General features: G+C 51.9%; 1 protein-coding gene across 1 annotated transcript in view; it reads right to left on the bottom strand.

The window, feature by feature from the left end:
• VASP (vasodilator stimulated phosphoprotein) overlaps positions 1 to 14,153 on the bottom strand; it is a 39,987-nt gene that overhangs the window by 11,144 nt on the left and 14,690 nt on the right. The window contains exons 4-10 of the mRNA XM_082263368.1: positions 13,556 to 13,613; positions 13,306 to 13,340; positions 10,010 to 10,290; positions 9,627 to 9,763; positions 7,054 to 7,139; positions 3,633 to 3,678; positions 3,473 to 3,551 (exon numbers count right to left, since the gene is read on the bottom strand). Of these exons, the coding sequence (XP_082119494.1) occupies positions 3,473 to 3,551; positions 3,633 to 3,678; positions 7,054 to 7,139; positions 9,627 to 9,763; positions 10,010 to 10,290; positions 13,306 to 13,340; positions 13,556 to 13,613 (722 nt within the window). The remainder of the gene's footprint in view (positions 1 to 3,472; positions 3,552 to 3,632; positions 3,679 to 7,053; positions 7,140 to 9,626; positions 9,764 to 10,009; positions 10,291 to 13,305; positions 13,341 to 13,555; positions 13,614 to 14,153) is intronic.

Below are 14,153 nucleotides of genomic sequence, written 5' to 3'. Positions count from 1 at the left end.
ACTACCAGTAGTGACACTGACCCCCTCTATTATAGGGTCCAGGTATGGCCTCATGCTACCAGTAGTGACACTGACCCCCTATATAGGGTCCAGGTACCTCCTCATACTACCAGTAGTGACACTGACCCCCTCTATAGAGTCCAGGTATGGCCTCATACTACCAGTAGTGACACTGACCCCCTCTATAGGGTCCAGGTATGGCCTCATACTACCAGTAGTGACACTGACCCCCTCTATAGGGTCCAGGTATGGCCTCATACTACCAGTAGTAACACTGACCCCCTCTATAGGGTCCAGGTATGGCGTCATGCTACCAGTAGTGACACTGACCCCCTCTATAGGGTCCAGGTATGGCCTCATACTACCAGTAGTGACACTGACCCCCTCTATAGGGTCCAGGTATGGCCTCATACTACCAGTAGTGACACTGACCCCCTCTATAGGGTCCAGGTATGGCCTCATACTACCAGTAGTGACACTGACCCCCTCTATAGGGTCCAGGTATGGCCTCATGCTACCAGTAGTGACACTGACCCCCTCTATAGGGTCCAGGTATGGCCTCATACTACCAGTAGTGACACTGACCCCCTATATAGGGTCCAGGTATGGCCTCATACTACCAGTAGTGACACTGACCCCCTCTGTAGGGTCCAGGTATGGCCTCATACTACCAGTAGTGACACTGACCCCTCCTATAGGGTCCAGGTATGGCCTCATGCTACCAGTAGTGACACTGACCCCCTCTATAGGGTCCAGCTAGCTCCCCATACTACCAGTAGTGACACTGACCCCCTCTATAGGGTCCAGGTATGGCATCATACTACCAGTAGTGACACTGACCCCCTCTATAGGGTTCAGGTATGGCCTCATACTACCAGTAGTGACACTGACCCCCTCTATAGGGTCCAGGTATCTCCTCATACTACCAGTAGTGACACTGACCCCCCTCTATAGGGTCCAGGTATCTCCTCATACTACCAGTAGTGACACTGACCCCCTCTATAGGGTTCAGGTATGGCCTCATACTACCAGTAGTGACACTGACCCCCTCTATAGGGTCCAGGTATCTCCTCATACTACCAGTAGTGACACTGACCCCTCTATAGGGTCCATGTATGGCCTCATACTACCAGTAGGGACACCGACCCCCTCTATAGGGTCCAGGTATGGCCTCATCCTACCAGTAGGGACACCGACCCCCTCTATAGGGTCCAGGTATCTCCTCATGCTACAAGTAGTGACACTGACCCCCTCTATAGGGTCCAGGTATGGCCTCATACTACCAGTAGTGACACTGACCCCCTCTATAGGGTCCAGGTATGGCCTCATACTACCAGTAGTGACACTGACCCCCTCTATAGGGTCCAGGTATCTCCTCGTACTACCAGTAGTGACACTGACCCCCTCTATAGGGTCCAGGTATCTCCTCATACTACCAGTAGTGACACTGACCCCCTCTATAGGGTCCAGGTATGGCCTCATACTACCAGTAGTGACACTGACCCCCTCTATAGGGTCCAGGTATGGCCTCATACTACCAGTAGTGACACTGACCCCCTCTATAGGGTCCAGGTATGGCCTCATACTACCAGTAGTGACACTGACCCCCTCTATAGGGTCCAGGTATGGCCTCATACTACCAGTAGTGACACTGACCCCCTATATAGGGTCCAGGTATGGCCTCATACTACCAGTAGTGACACTGACCCCCTCTATAGGGTCCAGGTATGGCCTCATACTACCAGTAGTGACACTGACCCCTCCTATAGGGTCCAGGTATGGCCTCATGCTACCAGTAGTGACACTGACCCCCTCTATAGGGTCCAGCTATCTCCCCATACTACCAGTAGTGACACTGACCCCCTCTATAGGGTCCAGGTATGGCATCATACTACCAGTAGTGACACTGACCCCCTCTATAGGGTTCAGGTATGGCCTCATACTACCAGTAGTGACACTGACCCCCTCTATAGGGTCCAGGTATCTCCTCATACTACCAGTAGTGACACTGACCCCCTCTATAGGGTCCAGGTATCTCCTCATACTACCAGTAGTGACACTGACCCCCTCTATAGGGTTCAGGTATGGCCTCATACTACCAGTAGTGACACTGACCCCCTCTATAGGGTCCAGGTATCTCCTCATACTACCAGTAGTGACACTGACCCCTCTATAGGGTCCATGTATGGCCTCATACTACCAGTAGGGACACCGACCCCCTCTATAGGGTCCAGGTATGGCCTCATCCTACCAGTAGGGACACCGACCCCCTCTATAGGGTCCAGGTATCTCCTCATGCTACAAGTAGTGACACTGACCCCCTCTATAGGGTTCAGGTATGGCCTCATACTACCAGTAGTGACACTGACCCCCCTCTATAGGGTCCAGGTATGGCCTCATACTACCAGTAGTGACACTGACCCCCTCTATAGGGTCCAGGTATGGCCTCATGCTACCAGTAGTGACACTGACCCCCTCTATAGGGTCCAGGTAGGGCCTCATCCTACCAGTAGTGACACCGACCCCTCTATAGGGTCCAGGTATCTCCTCATGCTACAAGTAGTGACACTGACCCCCTCTATAGGGTCCAGGTATGGCCTCATACTACCAGTAGTGACACTGACCCCCTCTATAGGGTCCAGGTATGGCCTCATACTACCAGTAGTGACACTGACCCCCTCTATAGGGTCCAGGTATCTCCTCATGCTACAAGTAGTGACACTGACCCCCTCTATAGGTTCCAGGTATGGCCTCATACTACCAGTAGTGACACTGACCCCCTCTATAGGGTCCAGGTATCTCCTCGTACTACCAGTAGTGACACTGACCCCCTCTATAGGGTCCAGGTATCTCCTCATACTACCAGTAGTGACACTGACCCCCTCTATAGGGTCCAGGTATCTCCTCATACTACCAGTAGTGACACTGACCCTAGCCAAATGCAAAACTAGTGAGAAACAGTCAGCAAAGCTGAGTAGGGAAAAAAATGTCAGTGGCCTCCACCTGTAAAACCATTCCTCTTTTGGAGGTCATCTCATTGTTGCCCATCTAGTGCACCTGTTGGTAATTTCATTAACCCCAAAGCAGCTAAAACTGATTAACAACCCCCTCTGCTACTTAACGGACCAGATCAATATCCCTGGATTCATTGACTTGATGCTATACTCTGATTAAAAAGTGTTCCTTCCATTTTTTTGAGCAGTGTATATGGACCCAACTGTATGTCATGGGAGTAACGTGCAGCCAATCAGGACTGGCGCTGACCTGTGATGTATGTATGGGGGGGGGGGGGCATTACTATGGAAGACATTATGGTAATTGCCCTAGCTGGGGGAACATCACTCATGCTGGTTGACCAGCTACTGCTCCCATCATGCATCTTGTTCAATGGCTGCACGCGGAGCATTCTCCTCATTGCCGACAATAGGCCAAGTGCCGGAATTTTCGGTGAGTGCCCCGAGGTCTGCGTTACCTGCTTCATCCTCTCCATGGAGTCCGTTGGTTCGTCTGTACTCGGAGCCACCTCAGTGCTGCTGACCGTCGATTTCATCCTGTGGACACAGAGAAGAGTGAGCGGTGGCAAAGAGCAAATGGGGGTCACCCTGTGGCTCCGCCAAGACGGCCGTCATTACCTGGGCAACGTGGTGCTTCCTCTGTCCCAGGGGCGCCGGGCCGGTTCTGAAAACAGAATGGAGAGGAGTCAGCGCTGCAATCCGAGGACAATAATCAGTCACCTTCCCTCCAGATTCTAGGACATTAGAATGGGTTTCCTGCCAGGGAAAGTTCCACCCCCACCTGTGACCCCGCCTCTGCTGTGCTGCAGGAGCCCTGCCTCCTGCTGCCTCTATTGGCTTCTACTGACACAGCCACACTAGCAACGCCCACCAGGAGCTCCCGCCCTTCTTTAACGCCCAACCACTCATTACTTTGCTGAGTAGCCACTCCCACTGCAAGCCTGATGTCAGATTTCAGTCCAGACAGAAAATGCCAACTTAAAGTGGAGCTCTGGGCAAATAAAAAAAACTGACATGCCGTGTATTCTGAAGTCCGTCAGTGGCAAAAACACAGCGGCACTGTCTAAAGGCGCGTCTGACTCTGTCCGGAGTTCCACTTTAAAGACAGATTCCAGCCTGGATGACTGGAGGAGAACAGTCAAATATTGGTGGAGGGGGAATGGGGTGGGGGTTGGTGCATAGACCAATCAGTTATAGAGGTATAGAGGGGGATGGGTAACAGATGATTAGAAGTATATTGGAGGTATAATGGTGACGGGACAGATCTGTATATAGAAATATGGAAACAGCGGAATTATGAAGTGCGGCGGTTTGTGACTCGCTGAGCATTTCCACCGGACTTCCCCTTTAACGTACCGACAACAGGAAGTGTGACAACTTGCGTGTGGTAATATTGAGGTCAGGAACCGAGCCGTGTCTGTACAGCAATACATGAACACCGCCAACGACACGCCACCCCCATCCCCCATATCACCTCCATCTCCGATTTACATCAGATCAGCGCTGTCTCCTATATACCTATATCTCACCCCAACTCTACGTCTCCCCCCCCTATATATCACCCCAACTCTACGTCTCCCCTATATCTCACCCCAACTCTACGTCTCCTCCGTCTCCCCTATATCTCACCCCAACTCTACGTCTCCCCCCCTATATATCACCCCAACTCTACGTCTCCTCCGTCTCCCCTATATCTCACCCCAACTCTACGTCTCCCCCCCTATATCTCACCCCAACTCTACGTCTCCCCCCCCTATATCTCACCCCAACTCTACATCTCCCCCCCTATATCTCACCCCAACTCTACGTCTCCTCCGTCTCCCCTATATCTCACCCCAACTCTACGTCTCCCCCCCTATATCTCACCCCAACTCTACGTCTCCTCCGTCTCCCCTATATCTCACCCCAACTCTACGTTTCCCCTATATCTCACCCCAACTCTACGTCTCCCCCCTATATCTCACCCCAACTCTACGTCTCCCCTATATCTCACCCCAACTCTACGTCTCCCCCCCTATATCTCACCCCAACTCTACGTCTCCTCCGTCTCCCCTATATCTCACCCCAACTCTACGTCTCCTCTATATCTCACCCCAACTCTACATCTCCCCCCACATCTCACCCCAACTTTATGCCTCCTCCATCTCCCCTATATATCACCCCAACTCTACGTCTCTCCCCTATATCCCACCCCAACTCTACGTCTCTCCCCTATATCCCACCCAACTCTACGTCCTACCTATTTATCACCCCAATTTTAAATCTCTTCTGTCCCCCCTATATGTCTCCTCCGTCTCCTTTATACATCCCCTCCATCTCCCCTATACTTCCCCTTCATCTCCTCTATATATCACCTCCAACTCTACATCCCCTCCATCTCCCCTATACTTCCCCTTCATCTCCTCTATATATCACCCCAACTCTACATCCCCCTCTGTCTCCCCTATACATCTCCTCCATCTCTTCCATATGTCCTCTCCATCTCCCCTATATATCATCACCCCAGCTCTACATCCCCTCGGTCTCCCCTAAACATCACCCCAACTCTACATCCCCCTCCGTCTCCCCTATAGATTTCTTCCGTCTCCCCTATATATCACCCCAACTCTACATCCCCTCTGTCTCCCCTATAAATCACCCCAAATCTACATCCCCTCCGTCTCCGCCATACGTCCCATCAGTCTCCACCATAAATCACCCCAAATCTACATCCCCTCTGTCTCCCCTATATGTCCCATCCATCTCCTGTATATATCACACCAACTCTACATCCCCTCCGCCTCCCCAATACATCTCCATCTCTTCCATATGTCCCCTCCATCTCCCCTATATATCACCCCAACTCTACGTCTCCCCTATATCTCACCCCAACTCTACGTCTCCTCCGTCTCCCCTATATATCACCCCAACTCTACGTCTCCCCTATATCTCACCCCAACTCTACGTCTCCTCCGTCTCCCCTATATATCACCCCCAACTCTACATCCCCCTATACGTCCATTCCATATGACTCCTCTATATATATCACCCCAACTCTTCGTGCCCTCCGTCTCCCCTATACATCTCCTCCATATGTCCCCTCCCATCTCCCCCAACTCTACATTCCCTCCATCTCTTCCATACATCCCCTCCATCTCCCCTATATATCACCCCAACTCTACATCCCTTCCGTCCCCCCGTCCCCTTATACATCTCCTCCATCTCTTCCATCCATCCCCTCTGTCTCCCCTATATATCCGCCCAACTCAACATCTCCTCCGTCTCCCCTATACATCCCCCCCCAACTCAACATCCCCTCGGTCTCCCCTATACATCCCCCCCCAACTCAACATCCCCTCGGTCTCCCCTATACATCACCCCAGCTCTACATCCCCCTCAGTCTCCCCTATATATCACCCCAACTCTACATCCCCTCCATACGTCCCATCAATCTCCCCTACAAAATCACCCCAAATCTACATCCCCTCCGTCTCCCCTATATGTCCCATCCATCTCCCATATATATCACCCCAACTCTACATCCCCTCCGCCTCCCCTATACATCCCCTCCGTCTCCCCTATACGCCCCCTCTTTACGCCCCTCCACCTCTCCTCTATACACCCCCTCCGTCTCCCCTATATGTCCCCTTTATACACCCCGTCTATCTCCCCTATATATCCCCTCTATATGCCCCCTCCACCTTCCCTATATGTCCCCTTTATACACCCCCTCCGTCTCCCTTATATGTTCCCTCAATACGCCCCCCTCTCTGTCTCCCGTATACATCCCCTCCAACTCCACTAAACATTGCCTCAGTCTCCTCTCTACATCCCCTTCCCCCCCTATCCGTGTCCCCCCATTTCCTCTATACATCCCTTTCATCTCCCCTATATATCCGTTGACCTCCATCGAGTGATTGGCGGTTTCCTGCGCCATCGAATGACATCACAGTGAAGCGCACCATTGATGCAATCGTACTGCATGTGGCTAATGGCGCCCCCAGGTGTCAGGGTGAGCAAAACCTGAAAGGCGGGACAATATTATGCTAATGTCACTTACCAGTTTGGTTCCTCCCACTCTGTATATCGCTGTCATCCTGCGTGGTGGGCGGGGCAGGGCGCTCGCCTTGTTGTGACATCTTCTTCCTGCAGAATCAATAGGGGGCGGAGTCAGTGTGATCACATGGTGGCATGTAATGATAGGTATAGATGGCGCGAAGCCCTGAAGTGGGCGGAGCCATAGTAACGCCTGGCTGTCATACTGATCCCCTGCCTCCACCCACGCCTGAGGATGAGCATGACAGAGGCAGCCCCATAGGAGCGCGGTATGTAGTATGACGGGGGAGGGGTTAATTATTTTACTGACAGGCTGGGACTAGGAGCGTGCTATGGTGTGCACTGTCTGTAGAATGATGGGGAGGGACTAATTCCTTCACTGACAGGCAGGCTGGGACTAGGAGCGCGCTATGGTGTGCGCAGTCTGTAGTATGATGGGGAGGGACTAATTCCTTTACTGACAGGCAGGCTGGGACTAGGAGCGTGCTATGGTGTGCACTGTCTGTAGAATGATGGGGAGGGACTAATTCCTTCACTGACAGGCAGGCTGGGACTAGGAGCGTGCTATGGTGTGTTCAGTCTGTAGTATGATGGGGAGGGACTAATTCCTTTACTGACAGGCAGGCTGGGACTAGGAGCGTGCTATGGTGTGTTCAGTCTGTAGAATGATGGGGGAGAGACTAATTCCTTTACTGACAGACAGGCTGGGACTAGGAGCGCGCTATGGTGTGCGCAGTCTGTAGTATGATGGGGAGGGACTAATTCCTTTACTGACAGGCAGGCTGGGACTAGGAGCGCGCTATGGTGTGCGCAGTCTGTAGTATGATGGGGAGGGACTAATTCCTTTACTGACAGGCAGGCTGGGACTAGGAGCGTGCTATGGTGTGCGCAGTCTGTAGTATGATGGGGAGGGACTAATTCCTTTACTGACAGGCAGGCTGGGACTGGGAGCGCGCTATGGTGTGCACTGTCTGTAGTATGATGGGGAGGGACTTATTCCTTTACTGACAGGCAGGCTGGGACTAGGAGCGTGCTATGGTGTGCACTGTCTGTAGTATGATGGGGAGGGACTAATTCCTTTACTGACAGGCAGGCTGGGACTGGGAGCGCGCTATGGTGTGCACTGTCTGTAGTATGATGGGGAGGGACTAATTCCTTTAATGACAGGCAGGCTGGGACTAGGAGCGTGCTATGGTGTGCACTGTCTGTAGTATGATGGGGAGGGACTAATTCCTTTACTGACAGGCAGGCTGGGACTGGGAGCGCGCTATGGTGTGCACTGTCTGTAGTATGATGGGGAGGGACTAATTCCTTTACTGACAGGCAGGCTGGGACTGGGAGCGTGCTATGGTGTGCACTGTCTGTAGTATGATGGGGAGGGACTAATTCCTTTACTGACAGGCAGGCTGGGACTAGGAGCGCGCTATGGTGTGCACTGTCTGTAGTATGATGGGGAGGGACTAATTCCTTTACTGACAGGCAGGCTGGGACTAGGAGCGTGCTATGGTGTGCACTGTCTGTAGTATGATGGGGAGGGACTAATTCCTTTACTGACAGGCAGGCTGGGACTGGGAGCGCGCTATGGTGTGCACTGTCTGTAGTATGATGGGGAGGGACTAATTCCTTTACTGACAGGCAGGCTGGGACTGGGAGCGCGCTATGGTGTGCACTGTCTGTAGTATGATGGGGAGGGACTAATTCCTTTACTGACAGGCAGGCTGGGACTAGGAGCGTGCTATGGTGTGCGCAGTCTGTAGTATGATGGGGAGGGACTAATTCCTTTACTGACAGGCAGGCTGGGACTAGGAGCGTGCTATGGTGTGCGCAGTCTGTAGTATGATGGGGAGGGACTAATTCCTTTACTGACAGGCAGGCTGGGACTAGGAGCGTGCTATGGTGTGCACTGTCTGTAGTATGATGGGGAGGGACTAATTCCTTTACTGACAGGCAGGCTGGGACTGGGAGCGCGCTATGGTGTGCACTGTCTGTAGTATGATGGGGAGGGACTAATTCCTTTACTGACAGGCAGGCTGGGACTAGGAGCGTGCTATGGTGTGCGCAGTCTGTAGTATGATGGGGAGGGACTAATTCCTTTACTGACAGGCAGGCTGGGACTGGGAGCGCGCTATGGTGTGCACTGTCTGTAGTATGATGGGGAGGGACTAATTCCTTTACTGACAGGCAGGCTGGGACTAGGAGCGTGCTATGGTGTGCGCAGTCTGTAGTATGATGGGGAGGGACTAATTCCTTTACTGACAGGCAGGCTGGGACTGGGAGCGTGCTATGGTGTGCGCAGTCTGTAGTATGATGGGGAGGGACTAATTCCTTTACTGACAGGCAGGCTGGGACTAGGAGCGTGCTATGGTGTGCGCAGTCTGTAGAATGATGGGGAGGGACTAATTCCTTTACTGACAGGCAGGCTGGGACTAGGAGCGCGCTATGGTGTGCACTGTCTGTAGTATGATGGGGGAGGGACTAATTCCTTTACTGACAGGCAGGCTGGGACTAGGAGCGCGCTATGGTGTGCTGTCTGTAATATGATTGGGGGGGGGGGGACAAGATAATGAATCCTCTTACCGGCGGGCCAGCTTTGCGTTCATCTCCTCCATCAGTCCTCCGCCGCCTCCTCCCCCCACAGATGCTCCTCCACTGGTGCGGCTGGCGTCTGGCTTGGGTGGCCCCGCGCTCGCTGGAGATGTCCCGCCCCCTTCATCCTGCGGAACAGACGGGATAGGATAATGGTCAGATATTGGGGGGGGGGGGGTTATTCCTCCTCCTGGATCCCCGCAAAGTCAAAGAGACGACAGGGTGCAGATAATGTACAGAGGATGGGCATGGCCTCCATTGGCCCCAGGATCTGCTCTTCTCCCCTCCCCCCTTGATTATATCTGCCCCGTTACCCTCCCCCATGATGATTATATCTGCCCCCTTCACCCTCCCCCACAGTACCTCACACTCACCTTTGCCACTTTCCTCAGCTTGGCTGCAGCCAGTGCGGCCGCCAACCCGCCAGCTCCACCACCAGCACCAATACCCCCGGCACCTCCACCAGATGGTAGAGGAGGGGGAGGGGGAGGACCACCCCCAGAAGGCATAGGAGGTGGAGCTGGAGGACCCCCTGGAGGAGCTGGAGGCCCCCCTGGAGGAGCTGGAGGACCCCCAGAAGCCGGTGGTGGCCCTGGTGGAGGTGGTGGGCCAGGCGGAGCTGGAGGACCACTTGATGGTGGAGTAACCGGGGCAACTGGAAGGAGAAGGAGAGAGAAGTCAGAAGAGATACAAAGTAACCGGATCTTCAGAGGATGGACAGGACACTGTGTATATAGGGGAGGAGTCTATAGGGGGGTGGGGGGGGGGGTCACACACAGTAAAGTATAAACCCCCCCGCAGGCTACATACAGTATCTCACAAAAGTAAGTACACCCCTCCCATCTATCTTTTCATGTGACAACACTGAAGAAATGAGACTTTGCTACAATGTAAAGTAGTGAGTGTACAGCTTGTATAACAGTGTAAATTTACTGTCCTCTCAAAATAACTCAACACACAGCCATTAATGTCTAAACTGCTGGCAACAAAAGTGAGTACACCCCTAAGTGACAATGTCCAAATTGGGCACAAAGTGTCAATATTTTCTGTGTCTTCCATTATTTTCCAGCACTGCCTTAACCCTCTTGGGCATGGAGTTCACCAGAGCTTCACAGGTTGTCACTGGAGTCCTCTTCCCCTCCTCCATGATGACATCACAGAGCTGGTGGATGTTAGAGACCTTCCCCTCCTCCACCTTCTGTTTGAGGATCCCCACAGATGCTCAATAGGGTTTAGGTCTGGAGACGCTTGGCCAGTCCATCACCTTTACCCTCAGCTTCTTTAGCAAGGCAGTGGTCATCTTGGAGGTGTTTGGGGTCGTTATGTTGGAATATTGCCCTGCCTCCCAGTCTCTGAAGGGAGGGGATCATGCTCTGCTTCAGTATGTCACAGTACATGTTGGCATTCATGGTTCCCTCAATGATCTGTAGCTCCCCAGTGCCGGCAGCACTCATGCAGCCCCAGACCATGACACTCCCAGCACCATGCTTGACTGTAGGAAGACACACTTGTCTTTGTACTCCTCACCTGGTTGCCCCCACACACGCCTGACACCATCTGACACCAAATAAGTTTATCTTGGTCTCATCAGACCACAGGAGACGGTTCCAGTAATCCATGTCCTTAGTCTGCTTGTCTTCAGCAAACTGTGGGCTTTCTTGTGCATCATCTTTAGAAGAGACTTCCTTCTGGGATGACAGCCATGCAGACCAATTTGATGCAGTGTGCGGCGTATGGTCTGAGCACTGACAGGCTGACCCCTCCCCCACCCCTTCAACCTCTGCAGCAATGCTGGCAGCACTCATACGTCTATTTCCCAAAGACAACCTCTGGATATGACGCTGAGCACTCAACTTCTTTGGTGGACCATGACGAGGCCTGTTCTGAGTGGAACCTGTCCTGTTATACCGCTGTATGGTCTTGGCCAACCCGCTGCAGCTCAGTTTCAGGGTCTTGGCAATCTTCTTATAGCCCTAGGCCATCTTTATGTAGAGCAACAATTCTTTTTTTCAGAAACCCTTACAGAGTTCTTTGCCATGAGGTGCCATGTTGAACTTCCAGTGACCAGTATGAGAGAGTGAGAGCGATAACACCAAATTTAACACACCTGCCCCCCATTCACACCTGAGACCTTGTAACACTAACGAGTCACATGACACCGGGGGAGGGAAAATGGCTAATTGGGCCCAATGTGGACATTGTCACTTAGGGGTGTACTCACTTTTGCTGCCAGCGGTTTAGACATTAATGGCTGTGTGTTGAGTTATTTTGAGGGGACAGTAAATTTACACTGTTATACAAGCTGTACACTCACTACTTTACATTGTAGCAAAGTCTCATTTCTTCAGTGTTGTCACATGAAAAGATAGAATAAAATATTTACAAAAATGTGAGGGGTGTACTGACTTTTGTGAGATACTGTATATATTTTCTATTGCTAAAAGTATTGGGACACCGGCCTTTACACACACATGAACTTTAATGGCATCCCAGTCTTAGTCCGTAGGGTTCAATATTGAGTTGGCTCCGCCCTTTGCAGCTATAACAGCTTCAACTCTTCTGGGAAGGCCGTCCACAAGGTTTAGGAGTGTCTATGGGAATGTTTCACCATTCTTCCAGAAGAGCATTTGTGAAGTCAGGCACTGATGTTGGACGAGAAGGCCTGGCTCGCAGTCTCTAATTTATCCCTAAGGTGTTCTATGGGGTTGAGGTCAGGACTCTGTGCAGGCCAGGCAAGTTCCTCCACCCCAAACTCGCTCATCCATGTCTTTATGGGCCTTGCTTTGTGCAGTGGTCCAAATCATGTGGTGGAGGGGGGATTATGGTGTGGGGGGGGGAGGGGGGATTATGGGGTGGGGGGTGTTTTTCAGGGGTTGGGCTTGGCCCCTTAGTTCCAGTCTAGGGAACTCTTAAGGCGTCAACATTTCAAGACATTTTGGACAATTTCATGCTCCCAACTTTGTGGGAGGAGTTTGGGGATGGCCCCTCCCTGTTCCAACATGACTGCGCAGCAGTGCACAAAGCAAGGTCCATAAAGACATGGATGAGCGAGTTTGGGGTGGAGGAACTTGACTGGCCTGCACAGAGTCCTGACCTCAACCCGATACAACACCTTTGGGATGAATTAGAGACTGCGAGCCAGGCCTTCTCGTCCAACATCAGTGCCTAACCTCACAAATGCACTTCTGGAAGAATGGTGAAACATTCCCATAGACACTCCTAAACCTTGTGGACAGCCTTCCCAGAAGAGTTGAAGGTGTTATAGCTGCAAAGGGTGGGACAACTCAATATTGAACCCTACGGACTAAGACTGGGATGTCATTAAAGTTGATGTGTGTGTAAAGGCAGGCGTCCCAATACTTTTGGTAATATAGTGTATATAGAGAGGTGTCCCAATACTTTTGGTAATATAGTGTATATAGAGAGGTGTCCCAATACTTTTGGTAATATAGTGTATATAGAGAGGTGTCCCAATACTTTTGGTAATATAGTGTATATAGAGAGGCGTCCCAATACTTTTGGTAATATAGTGTATATAGAGAGGGGTCCCAATACTTTTGACAATATAGTGTATATAGAGAGGCGTCCCAATACTTTTGGTGATATGTTGTAGATGAGACTGTAGGTGAATAGTGACGCCTCCCTAGCTGGCGGTCTCTCGCTATCTCACCTGGACTCTGGACTTTCTGCTCCGGTTCGGGAGGTCTGTGGACAGAAGACGTCACTGACAGTTAGAGATCATTTATTCCCTGCCTCCTCCTCCCCCCCCCCACCTGATTGAACCCAGAATAGTGGACCAATATCATGCTGTGCCAGGGACCCAGACATTATATGGGCGGAGGGGCAACCCAGAGGGACCCAGACATTATACGGGAGGGGGGGGGGGGAGGGGGTTCATACATAAGATCCAATGTCTTTACCTCCTTGGGGGTTCCGGCTCTTCTACTTTGGGTCCATTCATTGGAGTCCAGCTGGCGCCTGTGGGGAGAGGGAATAAAGGGTGAGTATTGAGATGACAGGTAAATATCAGGATATCAGGTGAATATTGGGATATTGGAGGATGGGTGAATATTGGGTGAATGCCAGGATGACGGGTGAATGTCGGGATGGCGGGTGACCTTGTTGAGGACGGGTGAATATCAGGATGATGGGTGAATATCAGGATGATGGGTGAATGGTCGGGATGGCGGGTGACCTGTGTGAGGATGGGTGAATATATCGGGATGATGGGGGAATATCAGGATGACAGGTGAATGTTGGGATGGTGGGTGACCTGGTTGAGGACGGGTGAATGGTCGGGATGATAGGTGAATGTTGGGATGGCGGGTGACCTGGTTGAGGACGGGTGAATATCAGGATGACGGGTGAATGGTTGGGATGATGGGGGAATATCAGGATGACAGGTGACCTGGGTGATGGTGGGTGAATGTTGGGATGGCGGGTGACCTGGTTGAGGACGGGTGAATATATCGGGATGATGGGGGAATATCAGGTGAATATCAGGATGACGGGTGAATA

The sequence above is a fragment of the Pelophylax lessonae genome, assembly GCF_965119305.1.
Source record: "Pelophylax lessonae genome assembly, chromosome: 7".
NCBI classification, from domain to species: domain Eukaryota; kingdom Metazoa; phylum Chordata; class Amphibia; order Anura; family Ranidae; genus Pelophylax; species Pelophylax lessonae.
Note: the sequence above shows the minus strand (reverse complement) of the source record. Positions and strands in the feature narration are given on the sequence as shown.